The 21,499-nt window shown below is 44.6% G+C and overlaps 1 protein-coding gene across 5 annotated transcripts in view; it reads left to right on the top strand.

Moving 5' to 3' along the window:
- Nucleotides 1-21,499, top strand: part of CLASP1 (cytoplasmic linker associated protein 1) — a 1,131,138-nt gene that overhangs the window by 275,333 nt on the left and 834,306 nt on the right. For all 5 annotated transcript variants that reach the window (XM_069224628.1, XM_069224627.1, XM_069224630.1 and 2 more), the window contains exon 8: nucleotides 6,193-6,260. In XM_069224628.1, the coding sequence (XP_069080729.1) occupies nucleotides 6,193-6,260 (68 nt within the window). The remainder of the gene's footprint in view (nucleotides 1-6,192; nucleotides 6,261-21,499) is intronic.

The following is a 21,499-nucleotide window of genomic DNA, read 5'->3' as shown; positions in this document are numbered from 1 at the left end:
ACCTCCTGCCTTTCCGCTCAGAACCCATCAAGATCATCTGCAGCGTCCCACAAGGCTCCTCGCTCAGCCCCACTCTCTTCAATGTCTACATGAGCCCCCTCGCCGACATCGCTCGCAAACACAACATCAACATCATCTCCTACTCCGACGACACCCAGCTGATACTCTCCCTCACCAAAGACCCAGCCACCGCCAAAGCCAACCTGCATGATGGAATGAAAGACGTCGCAGAATGGATGAAGCTCAGCCGCCTGAAGCTGAACTCAGACAAGACGGAAGTCCTCATCCTCGGAAACCCCCCGTCCACCTGGGACGACTCCTGGTGGCCCACGGCCCTGGGCACCACACCGACCCCTTCAGACCACGCACACCGACCCCTTCAGACCACGCACGCAGCCCCGGATTCATCATGGACCCCCTTCTCACCATGACCAAGCAAGTCAACGCCGTCTCATCTTCTTGCTTCCACACACTCCCCATGCACCGAAAGATCTTCCGCTAGATCCCCGCCGACACCAGAAAAACTGTGACCCACGCCCTAGTCACAAGTCGCCTGGACTACGGAAACACCCTATACACAGGAACCACCGCAAAACTTCAGAAACGTCTTCAGCGCATACAAAACGCCTTTGCACGCCTCATCCTCGACGTACCCCGCCACAGCCACATCTCCACCCACCTGAAACACCTGCACCAGCTACCCGTCAACAAAAGGATCACCTTCAGGCTCCTCACCCACGCACACAAAGCCCTCCACAACAAGGGCCCCGAATACCTCAACCGTCGCCTCACCTTCTACACACCCACCCGTCAACTTCGCTCTACCAGCCTCGCTGTTGCCGCCGTCCCTCGCATCCGCCGAACCAACGCCGGAGGGAAATCCTTCTCTTACCTGGCAGCCAAGACGTGGAATTCCCTCCCTGCCCACCTCAGGACCACCCAGGACCACCTCGCCTTCCGGAGGCGTCTCAAGACCTGGCTCTTCGAGCAGCAGTGAACCCCCACCTCCCAGCGCCTTGAGACCCTCACGGGTGAGTAGCGCGCTTTATAAATACCTTGATTGATTGATTGATTGACCTGTAGGCTCTCCAAGGCGCTCACGCTTGGCTGTTAGCTCTGAGGCAGTGCAGCTGGGAGAATGTACTTGTATACTTAGTCACAGTAGAGAACCTGACTGTCAGTGATGGCATGAATGCCTGCTCCTTAGTATTGCTGCTCCTTTCCCAGCTGGGATGGAACATTACTCCAAGGGTTGGTCTGACCCCTGCCAGCTTACCACAGTATAAGTTCCCTTAAAAAAACAAAAACAAAAAAAACGAGTAATGTATATTTGTAGACTAGAATTAATCTTGCTTGATGGGTTTAAGCATAAGGGCCATTGTGCCAGTTTACCACGGTATAAGTTCTCTTTAAAATAAAAATGAGTAATGCGTATTTGTGGGCTAGAATTAATCTCACTTGATGGTTTTACGTGGAAGGGCTGACTGTTTTAACTCTTGTCTTCACAATACAATGAAAGCTTATCCGGCTTGTTGCAGTGAATGCATATATTTTGAAGAATTAAGGCAGCACATTTGCCATACAAAGATATTCTCCATGATTGGATCAGGGCGAAAGCTTAAAAGACTCTTAGGGGGTCATTCTAATTCTGGCGGGCGGCGGAGGCCGCCCGCCAGAATTCCGCCCCCATAATACCGCTCCGCGGTCAGAAGACCGCGGAGGGTATTATGAGTTTTTCCCTGGGCTGGCGGGCGGTCTCCAAAAGACCGCCCGCCAGCCCAGGGAAAAACTCCCTTCCCACGAGGATGCCGGCTCGTAATCGAGCCGGCGGAGTGGGAAGGTGCGACGGGTGCAGTAGCACCCGTCGCGTATTTCAGTGTCTGCAAGGCAGACACTGAAATACCTTGCAGGGCCCTCTTACGGGGGGCCCTGCCGTGCCCATGCCAATGGCATGGGCACGGCAGGGGCCCCCAGGGGCCCTGCGACCCCCCCTACCGCCATCCTGTTCATGGCGGCTTTCCCGCCATGAACAGGATGGCGGTAGGGGGGGTCAGAATCCCCCATGGCGGCGCAGCAAGCTGCGCCGCCATGGGGGATTCTGAGGGCAGCGGTAAACCGGCGGGAGACCGCCGGTTTACCCTTTCTGACCGCGGCCAAAGCGCCGCGGTCAGAATGCCCTGCGGGGCACCGCCGGCCTGTCGGCGGTGCTCCCGCCGACCCTCGCCCCGGCGGTCAAAGACCGCCGGGGTTAGAATCAGGCCCATAGTCTTGGAATTTTATGTATATTCACCATTTTGATCCCATGATATATGCCTATTGGTAACGTGCCTCATTCACTTGGGGCCTTCCTTGGCTCCTTTGATGATGCCACAAATGGAGAAAACTGAGGCACCAGCCAAGGAGTTTGATAGGAGACATATGTTCGGTTTGGCAAAGGAGAAGGTCAGGGATAATTTTCACGATGAACCACCCTGTGACCCATTAGATATTGGGTCTCTGGTTGGCAGAGATATGCACCCTGTCCAAGTATGAACCACAATCCTAGTCAGGGGAAACAGTTACACACCATAAATTAACCTGTGCTCACCCTCCAGTAGCTTGTCACAGAGCAGGCAACTTAACTTAGGAGGCAATTTGTAAAGTATTTGTGCAATACTTAAAACAGTAAAAACACCACACAAAAGTAGAGCATAATTTAATGTCTAAAACCACAAAAGTTCAGTAAGCAGAAGGCAAGATATGAAAAATTTAATAATATCTGCAATCGTAGTGCTTAAAAGCTTAAATAACTAACTGTTGCTCTCTGGTTACGCCAGCCTGGGGTAAAGCCAAAGTTCTGAAACAGTACCTTGTTTGGAGGGTTGTGTCGACATTGAAGATCTGATGCGAGGAGCAGAAGAGGCGATGCATAGGTGATGCGTCCGTTCCGAGCAGTCAGACATGCGTCATCATCGAGCCACACAGTAGTCTATTTTCGAGCCGTGGTGCCATGGTGAACCCTTTGCGATGGGGCCGGTGCGTCATCATCGAGCCGTGCAACTGGCATTGCGATGGCAATACGTCGGGGTTGAGGGTGATGCACTGGTTCTGAGCCACACAGTTGATGCTGCGATGTCTTTGTCCTCAGCTGCAGCAGCGATGCATCGGCTATGAGTAGAGATGTGGCGATTCCGATTGGCGCCATGACGGTGATGCATGGATTCTGCAGGATCATCACTGGGAAACCCACTTCCAATAGCCCAGACCTGGATTGGCACCACTTGGCAGGACAAGACTCACATTTGACAGAGTCCAGCACCTGTAGCAGAGGTGCGTGAAGTCTTGGATATCCCTGAGACTTCAGAACAGGAGGCAAGCCATCAAGCCCTTTTAGTCTCTTTGGTTCTGGGGATGTAGAGATGCAGCTCCCGTCCTTCTCATTCACAGGCAAGGAGGGAAGCAGGGCAGGTGCAGCAAAGTAGGAGTCAAGCAAAGTTCAACAGAGAGGCAGTCCCTTTAGCAGCACAGCACTCCTTCTTCCTGGCAGAATGTCCTCAGGTATATAAGTGTACTGTTTTAGTGGTGTTTGGGGTCCAGTACTTTTACTGAGTCGTGCCTTTGAAGTGGGAGAGACTTTGAAAAGAGGCCCTTGAAGTGCACATAATGCCTGCCCTTTCTCCCCTGGCTCTAGGTACACTACAGGGAGTTAAGCAGCCCTTTTTTGAGGCCTCAGGACACAGCCTATTCAGGTGTGTCATCTCCTCCCTCCAATCCTGTCCTGGATGGGCCCTTGACATGCAGATGGCCACTGTCATATCTATGGTCCCTTTGTTTGTGGCTGTCTGAAGGAAATGCACAAGAGCCCAGCTGTCACCTACCCAGGCATGTATTCAGAGACAGACCAAATACATTAGATGATTTAAAACAAGAAAATGCCAACTTTCTATAATTACAATTTAAAATCTGGCTTCACTATAAGTTGTGAATTTAAATTGTGATTCCAGAGACACAAACCTCATATTTCTATCTCTTCCCATTTGGAAGTTACTCTTAAAATATGTTTTATGGCAACCCCAATGCTATTCTATGAGTCTTTCAACAGTGAAAAACAAATTTAGCAGTTTTTCACTACCTTGACATGTTAAATTAAAAAAGTATATGTTCACCCTTTTATGTACACTGCAGTCTTCCCTCGGGGCTTACTAGGGCCTACCTTAGAGGTGACGACATACATGCAATAAAAGGGAAGGTTTGGGCCTGGGAAGTGGGTACAATTCCCATGACGAAAAGGCAGTTTAAAACAGCATGCACAGGCTCTGCGGTGGCAGGCCCGAGACATGTTTGGGAGGCTACTGTAGTGGGTGGCACAATTAGTGCTGCAGGCCCACTGGTAGGATTTAATTAACAGGCCCTGGGTACATGTAGAACACTTTACTAGGGACTTACAAGTAAACTAAATAGGGCAGTTGTGGAGAAGTCAATATTGCTATGTTTTAGAGGACAAAGCAGCTGCACTTTAACACTGGTCAGCAGTGGTAAAGTGCACAGATAACTAAAGACCAGCAAAAATAAGTCAGAAAAAAGGAGATCAGAAGGCAGAAAGTTAGGGGAGACCACACCAAGGATGCCAGGTCTCACAGATGAGATTTTCACTTCTAATTTAGATGCCCTGGCTATGGGAGGGTAAATAGTAGAAGGTTGACTTAAAAGACTGATCACCCCTATTCATCTTACAGTACTGACCCTCGTCTCTCTTTTGGCTGTAGAAAATGCCAGGGGCCTTGAAACATCACCAGAAGATAGGAATTACCCACTCCTATGTGCCTATTATGAAGGAGGCTTCATATTTTGTAGCAGTTATTTGGCAGGTGTTGGAAATTTTGTAAATAACTAACTTTTGAGTGTGTAAAATCGATCATTCTCTCAGAATCTTGCAAGCTGCGGCAACAGTGGAGCCCTTACTTTCATTTAATGAAGAGCTCTTGGATCCTATTATGGCTGCATAGGAGAAACCTTTTTTGGTTTCGTCAGTCCACAGATTACCAGTGCCACAGTTTTCTTTTTGTCCTCCCACTTGTCACTGGAAAGTCTGGTTCAAATATCATCCAAATCCCAGTACATTTTTATGGCTTCCCTGTCAAAAAAAAAAAAAACTTGATGCCTTCGCTCACAATGATTTTACTTCTGGCATTTTGACCCTCCAGACGACTAGTGCCACCTACCTTATAGGCCAACATGTCCTTGCCTTATGAGAAGTGTGAAAACGTAGTTATTCCCCTACTAGACCATATGATAAAAGCTGTTCTGTAATCTGATAAGTGATGATCTGCGTGCCTTTAAACAGATCCTGAAATGTGGCCTTGACTATGTGGACACACTTGCTTGGTCCGTGTCCATGGTTATCAAGCTTTATGGGTACCCGGTGAAACAAATTTCTCATTTACATTCTTAGTTTTCACCTGAAAGTGCCATAGAAAGTGTTATGGGGGAAGAGTAGGGAGAAGTCTTCCAAATTCTCACCCCTTACACCTCCTGTTGTGGTTGATCTAAGATGCAAACTATTTCGACATGAAGAATGGTCCTCTGAGTTCCAGGAAATGTATGCATTGTATGTATATTCTTGGGACTGAACAAAATTAAACTATCCACACCTGCAAAGGGTTGCCATGAACTTGTTGGTTGTGAATATTCTATTCTGCATGTTTCATAAATCATGTTTGTTAATGGAGACAAATATTAAGTATGTAGCAGATCAGCATGCATTTTAACAATAGGAGGATAGCATATCCACAGGCATTGTATTTTTGTAGTTCCAAAATTATTTACTGATTTCTGATATTTTGAGTGTGAGCCAACATAAAGTACTTGGTAGAGGGTTTATTGAATGAGAGAACACCATTGGAATTGTTTAGATCAATGCTAAGAGTCCAGCTGTTATAGGTTGCTCCTACAACAAGATGTTTAGAAAGTACACTGACTGTTTTTGGAACTGAATTTGAATTTACATAATTGCAGGCTGTTTACTAGGTCTTTAGAAGAAAATAAGAAACTGCAGTTATTTCCTTAATATTATGGAAATGTATTTTATTATTGATTGATTTCCAGTGCTGTATCTCCACTTACAGACCAAAAATGGATTTTTGTCAAGAAATAACCCTTTGCTTTTCTGTTACAGTTGTTGCTTTGCTAAATATTTGTTTGTTTATCCAACAGGCTAAATGTAATTTTCTCAAAATTCGATGAAGTGCAGAAATCAGGAAATATGATGCTGACAGCAGCTGGTGAGTAGTTGGTGTATATTTCCTTTTCCTATCTGAAGCTCTAGTCATTTCAAAACTAGCTTCTAATATCAGCTGCTTGGTTGCGAACAGCCACCCATTTAAAATTATTTGTTCAATGGCATGTGTGGCTGTAGATGCACATGCTCTTCATACTTCTTCCATCTAGTTTTGGATCAGAAAGTTTGCAAGTTGTTTTTCTACGAACACTCTTTCGAGTGACAAGGTATAGTGACTCGTCCTCTTGCTGGTAATGCACTTGGGCATCGACTCCATATCAGATTGTCTTGTTCTTCCATGGGGTCTGGTTGTGTTTTCACCATGCTCCAGGTTGAGGCCGTCTTCTCTGATTCTTTCCATTCGGGATACCTCCCTCAAATTCACTATTGTTGTCAAATGCATATATTCCATTCTTTGCGGTCCGAGACAATACGAAATCACCCATCGGATCAATGCCCTCTGAGCTGCCATTTTCTCAATTCCACCAGCTAGGGAAAGAACTTCTGATGGAACAGACTCCCTTCTGTTTCTGCCCGAAGTGTTATGCAGATTTACTGCGGACCGACAAGCAGCAGGTCTGCAACCTCTGTTTGTCCTTGGACCATAATGAGCAGGGCTGCAAGGCTTGTCAGTCTTTTTGAAGGGGCCGCAGTTGTGAGATACATTGACAGGAGATCGAAGAGACACCGGACATCTTAGAAGAACAAGATATAGAGTCAGAGCTGGAACCAGAGATACAAGAGGCTTGGGCGGCTGAGGAGAAGGCCTTTTCGGTGAGGGACTCTGAGTCGTATGTGGACACAGTCCTTGCGATGAAAGATCTTCCTCTGGTGCAATGTACTGTAAGTGCTAGATCCCCTTTGCAGTCAAAACAAATAACACCTTCTGCTGAAGCAAAGGCTACTGGGCCACAACTGTCATCAGGCCATTGTGGGCACCTAAAGACTCATTTGGACTCCCAGCCATTGAGCTTGGCGCCGAAACCAAAGCTTAAACATTCCATCTGGGCACTAAGCCGCCAATCTCCTGCTTCGGCACTGACTGCTTAGGGCTCCCACTTGGCAGCAACCATCTTGGCACCGAAAAGACTAGCACCTGCCTAGGCGCAGGCCGTTTTGACTTAAAAACAAAATAGCGCTTCTACGCCGAATAAAATAAAATATTCCACTGTCTTCAGAGCTAAGCACTTCCATAAAACCCATCCTCCATAAGATGAAGAAGCATCTGGACACCAGGCAGTCACAGCTTCATATCCAACCACAGCCTGACTGTGTCTTGGTCAAAGCTGTTGTTTCTACACCATCAAAAAGACAGCTTTTGTTTGGGGAGGCTAGTGATGTCCCTGAGCCTCCTACCAAACATAAGAGGATGGATAAAGACTCTGCTGACATACACCCTTCTCTTCCTACCTCTCCTCCAACACTCTCTCCCTCACCTCACTCACATGGTGTGACCCTCCTGACATCATTCCTCCCCATTGTAGGAGGCTGGCCTGGCTTGTATTGGGTACCAGAGGTACTTACACCTTGTGCCAGGTCCAGTTATCCCTTATTAGTGTAGAAGAGGTGTTTCTAACAGCTTAGGCTGATAGAAGGCAGCTATGGCAAAGCAGCTTAGGCTGAACTAGGAGACATGTAAAGCTCCTACTATACCACTGGTGTCATATGCACAATATCATAAGAAAACACAATACACAGAGTTACTAAAAATAAAGGGACTTTATTTTTATGACAATATGCCAAAAGTATCTCAGTGAGTACCCTCAGTATGAGGATAAGTTATATACACAAGGTATATGTACACAAACCAAAATTAGGTAAGTAATAGCAAGAAAAGTAATGCAAACAGTGTGGAATCACAATAGATTGCAATAGGAGCACATAGGTATAGGGGCAACACAAACCATATACTCCAAAAGTGGAATGCGAACCACGAATGGACCCAAACCTATGTGAGCTTGTAGAGGGTGGCTGGGACTGTAAGAAAACAGTGAGGGTTAGAAAAATAGCCCACCCCAAGACCCTGAAAGGTAGGTGTAAAGTGCACCTACTACCCCCAGAGAGCACAGAAGTCGTGATAGGGGGATTCTGCAGGAAGAACAAACACCAGCAATGCAACAACAGAGGATTTCCGGACCTGAGTACCTGTAAGACAAGGGGACCAAGTCCAATAGTCGTGACAGTGTCGAGAGTGGGCAGGAGCCCAGGAAATGCCAGCTGAGGGTGCAAGGATGCTGCCACTTAATGGAAGAAGCTTGGAGTTCTGCAAGAAAGAAGAGAGCTAGGGACTTCTCCTTTGGAAGACGGATGTCCCACGCCGCAATGAAGCTTGCAGAGGTGTTCCCACGCAGAAAGACCGCAAACAAGCCTTGATAGCTGCAAGGGTCGTGGTAGAGGTTTTTGGGTGCTGCTGTGGCCCAGGAGGGACCAGGATGTCGCCACTTGGAGGAGGAGACAGAGGGGGCGCCCAGCAACTCAGGGAGCCCTCACAGAAGCAGGCAGCACATGCAAAAGTACCTGAACAGGCACTTGGAAGGAAAGTGAACCGGAGTCCACGCAAAGTCACAAAAGGGGGTCCCACGACGCCGGAGGACAACTCAAAAGGTTGTGCACTGCAGGAAGGAGTATCGGGGACCCAGGCGTGGCTGTGCACGAAGGAAATCCTGGAAGAGTGCATAGGAGCTGGAGCAGCTGCAAAACACGCGGTACCCAGCAATGCAGTCTAGCGTGGGGAGGCAAGGACTACCTCCACCAAACTTGGACTGAAGAGTCACTGGACTGTGGGAGTCACTTGGACAGAGTTGCTGAGTTCCAGGGACCACGCTCGTCAGGATGAGAGGGGACCCAGAGGACCAGTGTTGCAGTCTTTTGGTGCCTGCGTTAGTAGGGGGAAGATTCCGTCGACCCACGGGAGATTTCTTCGGAGCTTCTGGTGCAGGGTGAAGGCAGGCTACCCCCAGAGCATGTACCACCTGGAAACAGTCGAGAAAGCTGGCAGGATGAGGCGCTACAATGTTGCTAGTAGCCGTCTGGTTACTTTGTTGCGGTTTTGCAGGCGTCCTGAGCAGTCAGCGGTCGATCCTTTGGTAGAAGGTGAAGAGGGAGATGCAGAGAAACTCTGGTGAGCTCTTGCATTTGTTATCTGAAGAATTCCCCAAAGCAGAGACCCTAAATAGCCAGAAAAGGAGGTTTGGCTACCAAGGAAGGAGGATTGGCTACCAAGAGAGGTAAGAGCCTATCAGAAGGAGCCTCTGACGTCACCTGCTGGCACTGGCCACTCAGAGCATTCCAGTGTGCCCCCAACACCTCTGTTTCCAAGATGGCAGAGGTCTGGGACACACTGGAGGAGCTCTGGGCACCTCCCCTGGGAGGTGCAGGTCAGGGGAGTGGTCACTCCACTTTCCCTTTGTCCAGTTTCACGCCAGAGCAGGGCTGGGGGATCCCTAAACCGGTGTAGACTGGCTTATGCAGAGATGGGCACCATCTGTGCCCATCAAAGCATTTCCAGAGGCTGGGGGAGGCTACTCCTCCCCAGCCTTCACACCTATTTCCAAAGGGAGAGGGTGTAACACCCTCTCTCAGAGGAAATCCTTTGTTCTGCCTTCATGGGCCAGGGCTGCCTGGACCCCAGGAGGACAGAAACCTGTCTGAGGGGTTGGCAGCAGCAGCTGCAGTGGAGACCCCGGAAAGGCAGTTTGGCAGTACCCGGGTTCTGTGCTAGAGACCCGGGGGATCATGGAATTGCCACCCCAATACCAGAATGGTATTGGGGTGACAATTCCATGATCTTAGACATGTTACATGGCCATGTTCGGAGTTACCATTGTGACGCTACACATAGGTAGTGACCCATGTGTAGTGCATTCTTGTAATGGTGTCCCCGCACTCACAAAGTCCGGGGAATTTGCCCTGAACGATGTGAGGGCACCTTGGCTAGTGCCAGGGTGCCCACACACTAAGTAACTTTGCACCCAACCTTCACCAGGTGAAGGTTAGACATATAGGTGACTTCTAAGTTACTTAAGTGCAGTGGTAAATGGCTGGGAAATAACGTGGACGTTATTTCACGCAGGCTGCACTGGCAGGCCTGTGTAAGAATTGTCAGAGCTCCCTATGGGTGGCAAAAGAAATGCTGCAGCCCATAGGGATCTCCTGGAACCCCAATACCCTGGGTACCTCAGTACCATATACTAGGGAATTATATGTGTGTACCAGTATGCCAATGTGAATTGGTAAATTTAGTCACTAGCCTGTTAGTGACAAATTTGGAAAGCAGAGAGAGCATAACCACTGAGGTTCTGGTTAGCAGAGCCTCAGTGAGACAGCTAGGCATCACACAGGGAACATATATAGGCCACAAACTTATGAGCACTGGGGTCCTGGCTAGCAGGGTCCCAGTGACACAAAACAAACATACTGACAACATAGGGTTTTCACTATGAGCACTGGGCCCTGGCTAGCAGGATCCCAGTGAGACAGTGGAAACACCCTTACATATACTCACAAACAGGCCAAAAGTGGGGGTAACAAGGCTAGAAAGAGGCTACTTTCTCACACCCATTCTCTCCACTCTTTTGCGGGTGATCAGGGAGCACTCTCCCTTTTCATACAGGACACAGACCCTTGATCACTTTATGACGTGGATTCTTAAACTCATCCAGATATCTACCTGGCCAGACTAATCTCCCCCAGATGATACTACCTCCTTTCAGGAGGTTATTGGTAGGGTGGCTACTTTCCACCAAGTGCCCTTAGATAAGTAGCCCATTGAGGGTGATTTCCTCTTTGAAACCCTCTCCACTTCTTATATGGCAATGCAGTACCTCCCAATGCTAAATGGGGTGACGAGGCACTCAAATGAGATTTTTAAAGATCCTGCTAAGGCACGTATCATTACACAGGGTGTAGAAAAGAATTACAAAGCTTCAGCCTCAGACCCCATTTATTAGAGGTGAAATACCCCCTGATTTCAGCGGATTGCAGACCAGGCCACCAACCATTGGCATATAGCAAGCATCCAAGGCTTATTAGCTAGATACGACCCTGCCCACAGGGGCGAGATAGAGGAACTCCTCCAGTAACTCCCAGAGGAGCACAGGAAGAGGGGCCAGTAAATTGTCAGTGGGGGACAGCTCATCTCTATTAATTCCATCCACTGTGCTCTAGATTCCGCTGACACCACCACCAGAGGATTAAAAGCCAGCATCCTTTTTGCTCCGGCATGCGTGGTTTCACATTTTCGGATTCAGTGCTGCCATGGTACAACAAACCATTCCTAATGTGCCATTTGATAAGGAGAACCCTTTAGGCCCATCGGTTGACTAGGCAAGCGGAAAAAATGAAAAAGGACAATAAGGTGGCTTAATTCATTGGTGCTGCATGTGGCATCTTTTGCCACCCATTATATAAACTGGCCTCCAAGTCCACAGCCACAAACTCCTCGTCCTCTTCTCACAAAGGCCTTTGAATTATTACATAGTGTCAGAACACTTTCACAAAGTAACAATCCAGGGTGTGAGCCCACTCCTTCAGCAAGGCAATTTCCTCTCAGCACTAGAACTGAATGACAGCTATTTTCACATCCATGTCCCCACAGCGCATCACAAATACCTCAGATTACTCCAGTTCGAAGTAACAACTGCACCACACAGGTGTTTACAAAATGTATCGCAGTGGTAGCAGCTCTCTTGCGCAGACAAAATATTCACGTTTTCCCATATCTAGAAAACTGGCGTACCAAAGACAGCATTCTCAAACTGTCTACATCACATCCAAGTCCCCATAGACTTGCTTCATCAACTAGGCTTTACTATAAACTTTCAAAAATCGCATCTGCAACCTTTTCAGAAACAACCTATCTAGGGGTGGTTCTGAACACACAGTTAGGGTTAGCTTATCCCAATGCAGCAAGGATTCAAAACTTTCAAACATAACTTTCGTGCTGTGCTTTCGCTTCAATCATCAAGTCCAAGCCAGATGTGCAATGCAACTTCTAGGCATGATGGCCTTTTGCATTGATATAGTGCCATATTCCTGCCTGCACATGCGTCCACTGCAGGAATGTCTAGCTTGTCAGTGGTCTCAGTGACAGGGTCATCTGGAAGATCTATTGTTGGTAAACAGCCACACCTATTGCTCCCTGCAGTGGTGAAACAAAAACAACCTGTCAAAGTGGCGGCATTTCCTAGACCCTGTTCCTCAGACCATACTAACAATGGACGCTTCACAGACTGGATGGGGTGCTCGCCTTCAGTATCTCACAGTCCAAGGTCTGTGGGATTCTAAACACTGCAGTATGCACATCAACTACCTAGAACTTCTTGTCATTCAGCTAGCACTGAAAGCATTCACACTTCAACTCGTCAACAAAGTGGTTCTGATCAGCACAGACAACATGATAACCATGTATTATGTGCATAAACCGAGGGGACATATTCTCTAAAGCTGTCTCGCCTATTGCAGACAATCTGGCGTTGGGACATTTGCCACAGCATCCACATACTAGCGTAACATCGGCCAGGGGTACACAACAACTTTGCCGACCTCCTCAGCAGGATTCAGCAGTAAGTCTATGCTCCACCTCACTGTTTTCCTACTTTGAAAGTGAGGGTTCTCAGACATAGACCTCTTTGCAACAAAAGAAAATGCAAAATGTCCACACTTCGCCTCCAAGTTCCCACATCCTCAATTCAAAGGCAATGCTGTATGGATGAACTGGTCAGGGATATTTGCCTACGCTTTTCCGCCTGTCCCTCTCCTTCCGTTTTTGGTTCGGAAACTCAGACAAACATCCCTCACGTTGATCCTGGTGGCCCCCCACATGGGCCCAACAACCTTGGTTCACCACTCTTCTAGAACGGTCAGTCGTTCCTCACAAGAAGCTTCCTCTAAACCTGGAACTTCTCGCTCAGAACTATGGACAAATCACGCACCCAAATCCCAAGGAATTAAATCTTGCGATATGGCTCTTGAAGTCACAGATTTGGGAAATCTTAACCTACCTCAGGAATGCATGGACATTCTTAAGGAAGCACGTAGACCCACTACTAGGGCATGTTATGCAGCAAAATGGAAATTTTTGTCTGTTACTGTGTATCCAAACAACAGGACTTTTATAAGGTCTCAGTGGAGGGTATTCTTTCCTACCTTCTTCATTTGCACAAAGCAAGGTTAACTTACACTTCCATAAGATTACATTTAGCAGCCATAGCTGTCTACCTTCAGAACAGACAGCATTCTTCTCTTTTCAAGATTCCAGCCATTAAAGTGTTCCTGGAAAGGCTCAAGAGTGATTCCGCCAAGAACACCTCCAGTACCTTCTTTTATTCTAAATTGTGTACTCACTAGACTCATGGGACCATCATTTGAGCCTTTACATACATGCCCTTTTCAGTTTTTGGCATGGAAGGTGGTATTTCTAGATGTTATCTCTGCACTCAAGTGTGCTAGTGAGCTTTAAACCTGCAAGAATCCTTTTTGCCAGATACAAAAGGATAAAGTAGTTCTTCACACCAACCCAACATTCTTACCAAAGGTGGTATCTCAATTCCATCTCAGTCAGTCTGTTTTTCTTCCCTGAACCCAATTCTATTGCAGAAAGAGCTCTCCACACATTAGACGTTCAGAGGGTGCTTATGTCCTTCATGGACAGAACTAAAACCTTCAGAAAGGCCAAACTGCTTTTTGTTGCTTTCTCACCACCACACAAAGGCAACCCTTTATTTAAATCTGGCATAGCCAGGTGGATTGTTGAATGTATCCAGACCTGTTATGCTAAAGCCAAAAGACCATTACCTATTCCTTCTAGAGTGCACTCCACTTGTTAAAAGAAAATAAAAATGGAGCAACTCTCGCCTTTTTAGGATACATTCCCATAGCTGACCTATGTTCGGCAGCTATACGGTCCACACAACACCTTCACTAAGCACTATTGTGTGGATGTCTTAGCACACTTTTGCAAACCACTTCAACACCCACAGGTTGGCCACTGCTTTTGATTTAGTCATGCAGAGCATGTAAATCTACAGCCACACATGCCATCAAACAGAAAATATTACTTACCCAGTAAGCATCTGTTGGTGCCATGTAGTGTTGTCGATTGACATGTGCCCACCCTCGTCCCCGACACCTTTGGGCGTTGCAGTCTTTTCACAGTTACTTATATATTAATTTGCATGAACTTGCATGAATTTGCATATCTTTTGACTAACAAGGCACTCTGTTCTCACCTGTCTGCGGGAAAATATTCTAATAAGGGAGCTTGTGCCCTTGCTAATTACCAGCAAGAGGAGGAGTCACTATACCTCGTGACTCAAAAAACGTTTTAGAAAAAAACAACTTGCAAACTTCCAGACCCAACAGTAGATGGGCAGAGCATGTGAATTTACAACACTACATGCCACAAACAGATGGCTTACTGGGTAAGAAACACTTTCCCTCTCAAGAGTGACTTAAATTTGAAGCTGTTTTTACCAGTTCTGTGGTATGCAGGTTTCTAAGATTGTTTACCTGTTTTAGCATATTTGTGTTGGGTTGTGACTGAGACCCATTTCTGATTTTAGGTAGGAGACACATTTGAGGTTTCTTCAACATTTTCAAGTAGTAAGAGCACCTTACTAACATGCTGCTATGCAACAACATGAAGGCATACAATAAAAATGGCGATACACACTCCTTGGTGCTAATCAGTAGTACTGTAATATTGTTAAATGGAATATGAATATTATTTTTGTCTGCAGAGCGTCTTAGCGTAAAGCAGGACAAATACTTTGAGAAGTCTCTTTGACTGAGTGACCACAGAGCGGAGTTCTGGTCAACTGCTTCGGTTATTGCTACTGTTTTTAGCTATAATGAGTCATCCTTGTTTACTGTACTCTCCTATGATTTCAGTAAAGACTGTTGTCTCAACAAAAATACCATGATGAAGCAAAGTTTTAGCTATTGTGACACTTGGCATCTTTTATGAAATTTTAGAATGACACTCATTTCTTAATTTAGAACCTTCATAGAATAGTAATAAATTTTGAAATAATCTTTCGTAAATGGGCACAAGTTAATAGAACACTTAGTTGATATTTTAATGAGGAATAGATTTGTTTTCAACTCTAAATGGTGAGTTATACATATATCACAAATTGTATAATACTGTTTCAGATTTTGTAGTTAATTGCATTTTTTAGTTTGTGCAAAGGGCACAGTGAAAATGGGCTCAGAAAAGTATTCATGAGTGGCTTTATTTGACAAGTATGCGTGGAATTAGGCTGACATTTAGTGTATTTAGCCTTCTGTGGGTATGGCAAAATTCTTGCAAATCCATCGGTTGTGGCAAATATTTTTGTATATGCTATTAACCTTGATGCTCTTTAATGAATCTGCAAGTACTTTGGCAGGCTTTTGGAATGCCAGTCAAGTGGCTTTCATTCAGAGCTGACAAGGGAGAGAACAAAAGGAAATGGAATATCAAACAATTTATTTTGTAATAACTTTGGTGCAGTTTCATGGATCTGCACATCACTTGCCATACTCTTACCATATTTAGCTTACTATTGATATTTTGAGTTACATGCATATCCTTTAAGAGGAACAACTCTTGATGGAGTTATAAAAAAAAAAGGCAGCATTTTCCATTTTTATTTCCAAAGAAATCTTTGCTCTCTGCTAAAATAAAACAAACGTGAACGGAATTGTAATAAATCTGGCATTAATATAGAAGTTTACTCATGGAAGTGTTTTTGCTCGGATTGGAGGAAATGTATTCATTTGTTTTCGAGAAGTTGACATTACAATAATGGGTCATGGTCTTGACATGGTTAAAAATGAGAGCTAGCTGGATGGTTTCCCAGTGGGCCCCCAAACCTGAAGTGTGGCACAATGGTTAGAGCGGCAGACCCTGATGCAGAAGTCCGGCCTGGGACCAGGGTTCAATTCCCACCTCCTCTGTGGGTCTTGGGCTCAATTCCCTTGGACAAGATAATTCTCGCCTCAGTGCCTAATCTAAATAATGGGTCCCACTCTGTAACTCTGGGCAATAGCTTGCTTAATCTCCACAACGGCCCTCACAGCGCTTGGATGCCTGGCTTCACCCTGGGGCAGTCCAGGAGTGGCGCCTCACAGGGAAAAGCCAGGAGGGGTTCCACAGCGGTATGCGTACAGCGCCTTGAGACCCTAACAGGTGAGTAGTGCGCTATACAAGTGCGAAGTTTACAGTTTACCCAGGTTCCCAGACTGTCCACAGACCTATAATTAAAAATAAACATCCCGAATGCACCAATGTTTGGTGTGGACCCCCAAAACAGGTTTTTGCACCTTTAAGAATCTGTCTAGAAAAATACTGCCCCAGGCCACAACTTACAGCCAGCGACCCTACCTGCAACTAAAGGCTGTAGGTGATAGTGCTTGGCCCTCATCTAGAGCTGGGCCTGGCCAGGTCCAAACTCAGCCCTCGCTTGAGCAGTGGTGGTCGGCAGTCTTCATCTGATTGGGTTCAGGGCTTGGCCAAGGGCCAGGCCCGAGGCCAAATCCTGCTATGCACTTGCTTCAGACCCACGGGCACTTAACAACACCCTCTGCATATAGCCTCTTTACTTTTGTCCCCATTGTCAGCTCTTGATGAAACCTGAGATCTGAGCAATGGGCTTAATTTTACTACATCTTGTCAAATACAATGAAAGTTAATTAACCAGTGCCACTGTTGTTAGCAAATGAACACATTGTTCCCCACCCATCCTCCCCATTTAACTGGGGCTCCCCTTATTGGATTTGAATGAAACTCAGTATATCAAGACGTGTGGTGTTGGCTGCAAATAGGCAGTTAAGTGCAAGGAACCATTGGATGTGTTATATGATAAAAAGAATAACACGGAAATTCAAAGAAAAAAACAAGGCTAAAGTGAAGTTATGGTTAGAATATCTTAATATTCTGAATTTCTGTGATTTAAAAAAATCACAGAAATTCACTGAACAAGTTAAAGTAAAATTATTGTTACTTCACAAACTGTAAAAACCACTAAAATGCATTTGCCAGTTGGATTAGGTAAGCTAACCATATCTTGTGTTCTCGTCACACACTGCTTCTTACCTCACATATGGCACCAGTCAAGACATGTTAAGTTACATAATTGATATCTCAAATTGGAATACTTAAGGACAACATTCATTGATATAATATTTAGCTCGTTTTCATATAAGCATTTTAGTTGAATATCTACTTAGTGTTTTGCCTAAAATAATAATACAACTAATGAGACATTAATTGCAGAACTGGTAATCCACGTAATTTGCAAGTTAATACACCACATAATAATATTGTAACCTTTGCTACAGAAACAGAACTCTATTTTAAATATTAACCCACTTAATCATACCAAAGAAACACATGCAGCAATATTAAGAAACTCTGTAGCTGTCATAAACTGTTATAAAAGAGCCAACATAGACTGGTACCCATTAACTCTCTACAACACATTCACCATCAAAAAAGAAGCAAACACTATAATATACCAAACAACTGCTGAAAAAACTAAACACTCATTCTCAATTTGCAGTACAGCTTCCTTGATTTAGAAACAACTCCTGTTTAATGTAAATGTTCCTCCAATTTCATACGGCCGCATAGTCACTGATATATACAAACACAACAAAAACGTGTAGTCCGTTTGACTGCAACAAACATGAGTATATACATTGTTGTTGACATTATCACGTCACATACAATAACATATATACCACCGTAATAACATAAAAGTAGCTCCGCAACCCAATGCTTCAACCCCAGTCTGTATTCACACACAGTGCCACCTGTTCAACAAATAAACATTCAACTGTTCTTACAGAACAAGAGAACAAACACCTTTAAAAATCTGTTCTGTACGTTTTACAACTACTGTCACATATACAGTTGAAGCAAAAAATCCTCATACTTAAATGTGCTCCTATAATATAAAAAACTAACTCCATTGTTCACGTCATTGGTAAAATCGCAACTAATGTTGGCTGCAGTAGCACTGGGTGTTAGTTTTTTAGTGAATGTGTATGTAATTTACAGCGCATGCTGGGAGGCGTTTATTAAACAAGGTGCATCGGTATGAAACCCACATTTTACAAGGAGTACAAAAATGTAAACCATTTCATGAGTCCATTGGAAGTATGACGTTGTTATCATAATGACAGCCGCTCTCCAGTATGACCAGCATACTATTTAATTTTTAATTAACATTAAATTCATGAAATGCAAACTATTCCTGAACAGTTGCATTCCATACAGTGATCATTGGTACCCAGAATTTACAGAGAACAGCTTCAACAGTTTCTTCCTTATGATGACAGAAAGTTATCTAACAGTCTGTTTTCTAAAATTCTACTTTCTTGATCACGATTATGTATTGTTCTCATAATTTCTTTCTAGAAACAGCCACACAGTGATATTTGTAATGTGCCTGCAGTGATGTCTGGAGTGTGTTATAGAGGGTCAACCAGTAAAATGAGGAATGGTATGGGTTATTACCCTGTACCTGAGCAACACATTGTGTCCATTTACACCCCGTTGTTCCCTTTAACTACATTTAAAATTCAGTAATTCTATTCTTAAACTGTTAAACTGTATGTAAATATATATATGTGTTCGATGGCATGTGTAGCTGCAGATACACATGCTGTGCACAGTCCGCCATCTGGTGTTGGGCTCGGAGTGTTACAAGTTGTTTTTCTTCGAAGAAGTCTTTTCGAGTCACGAGACCGAGGGACTCCTCCCATTTCGACTCCATTGCGCATGGGCGTCGACTCCATCTTAGATAGTTTTTTTTCTATAATGTGTTAACAAACATCTGTTCTGTGTTGTCAAGAGGGGAAGTTTGCACTTTCTGCTAGCTATTATATTGCATATGTGGAACTGTTAATGGAAACATTTTGAAATTGGAACTGTCACATAAGGTTATTGTCATGTCCTGTGTCTGTTTATGGGGGCCACCCTGTAAATGGAAACTCAAACTGATTAATGAAACTGGTTGTCACAGAATATCTTTATGGCACCTTACACCTCTCCAACTTTTTGAAAAGTGAGATTTGGTGACAGAAAGTTTAATTCCAATTGGAGTTGTTTGAACAATGATGCTCCACAAGGGGGGCTAAACAGAAGGAAAAGTTGATTATGAGGACATTTTTAGTCAAGGCCAAAAGTGTAATAGAAAATGATCTACTGGATCACAACTAAATTCTGCAACACAATACTTATTTTGATAACTGCAGGGTACAATTGTAAAATCAGATTTAAAGTCTTGCAATATGTTATAGTGTTATGAGAAGTACTGGTTATTGGCCCTGTTTATGCTATTTCAGTAAAACAGATTTTTTTTTATCCCCATGCTTTGATTCATAGAAATAGAATGGTAAAGTTGGATGACTTTCTTAGCACTTAAACTACAGTCCTCTTTCTAAAAAGGCATGTGTTACTGTTATAGGGGTTCTTAGGTTTCATTTTTGGTTTACATATTTTTGCCTTCGTTCTATTAAAGATTTTTTTTTTGGTGGTTTCTTTAGCCATTTTGAACAGAAATGCTATGCAGGGATTATAGTTAATAGTGCATTGAAATTTGGTGATAAATGGTAACAGAAAGCCAGTGATTAGTAGAAAGAGTGATGAATTTAACATTACTAAACTACTCAAACTCTTTTGTGAAGACTTAAATAGTGACTGTTCATGATCTACTCTGCACAAGAAATGTTGGCTGTAGGAGAGGACGAGTACATTGGAAAACAGCAGGCTTTTCGAGTGAAAGGAACCAGGGTCTGAAAGATTCTTTAAACCAACATAGGTGGTATAAGGAAATGACTTGAATCTAGAGAAATTGACCATGGGTGTTGATGTATAGTGAGGAGGTTATGGCTTTGTAACTGACTAGGTGGCCAGAGGCGATAGAGGAAAATGAAAGGCCCAAGGCAAGGGGAAATTTGAAGAGATCTGTATACAGGTATTTGAGAGTTAAGCCAGTGGCAATGTTGAGGACTCATGATACGTAAGATAGGCTTTGGAGTATGCTGTTGCAGTAATGTGGTTGGTAGAGCAGATCGTAAGGCCATTTTTAAGTGTCCTGATTGAACAGAAAATTAGAGTGAGATGAATTTGTGGATCGTGAGTTTGTGGATTTAAGGTTAGTGGTAAGCCTCTTATTACTTAAAATGAGATCTAAAGTTTTACAGCCAAGGGACCAGTGGTCTGGTGTTTGATCGGAAAATTAGGGCAGATGCAATGGTTTGCGGGAAGTGACTTTGGAAAAGTCATAGGAGTAGTCTCCAGCATCAGTTTACAGAGGCCAAACCTGTGGTCCCGCCTGTAAAACAAATAAATCAGAGTAATATGAGTGTCTTCATCTAAACCAAACAAGGTGACATCTCCCTTTCAATCTGTATATAGGGAGAAGTAGAGAAAAGTACATTTCATTGTTTGTGCCTGGTAGGCATTTAGCAAAAGGAGCAGCAGCAGGACACTACGTAGGAGTCCGCAAGGTAGCAGGACAGACACATGTACTAATATTATCTAGGTATTTCAGCTATTTGAAATACATAAACTTGAGTTACCTGGGAGTTCCAGACAGATTGTATCCTGTCAGTTGCAGCGGGATGTGGTGGAAAAGCCAGTTTTTGCTGTACTGGTTATCTACTTGTGAACTTGATCACCACAATTTTGGCAGCGAGGAACACCGCAACCCAGGACTCAATTGTGTGCATGGTGGTGTTTGGAAGTCCAACCATCCACCTGGACAATGGTTTATTTCCTTGCTTTTGATTCCAAGAGTATAGTGGAATTGTGAAGCGCTGCCTGGTTTCCTGCAGCTCTTTGGAAGTGCCTTGGATGCCGTTTTGAATGTGCTTCCAATGTTTTATCTGTTTTCACCCTGCTTCATTTAGTACTGATTTAATTGTTGTACCCAACAGTGTCATCTGTGCCAATTCATGGACGAGTTAGCAGTTTTTGCCTGAGTTGGCACTTTGGTGGTAGACAGTATGGCAGTTTTTTAAAGATAGTTTTTTTTTTTTGACAGTTCAGTGCGAGTTTCATTATTCCTTTACGGTGGTGCAAGGTATGGTTTTGCACGCGACTGCTGTCAAATTTTGTGGGGACATACTAGCTCTCTTGTTCCCATGCAGAGGCGCGAGTTACAGTGTTACACAAACTCTCAGATTTGGGAGGAAACGCACGCTTTTTAGGTGTGCGGTCTTATTATTTGCAGACCTGGAGTCGTAAGTCTC

Source organism: Pleurodeles waltl, chromosome 3_1, assembly GCF_031143425.1.
Source record: "Pleurodeles waltl isolate 20211129_DDA chromosome 3_1, aPleWal1.hap1.20221129, whole genome shotgun sequence".
Taxonomy (NCBI): Eukaryota; Metazoa; Chordata; class Amphibia; order Caudata; family Salamandridae; genus Pleurodeles; species Pleurodeles waltl.
This window is presented reverse-complemented; position numbering and strand designations above follow the sequence as displayed.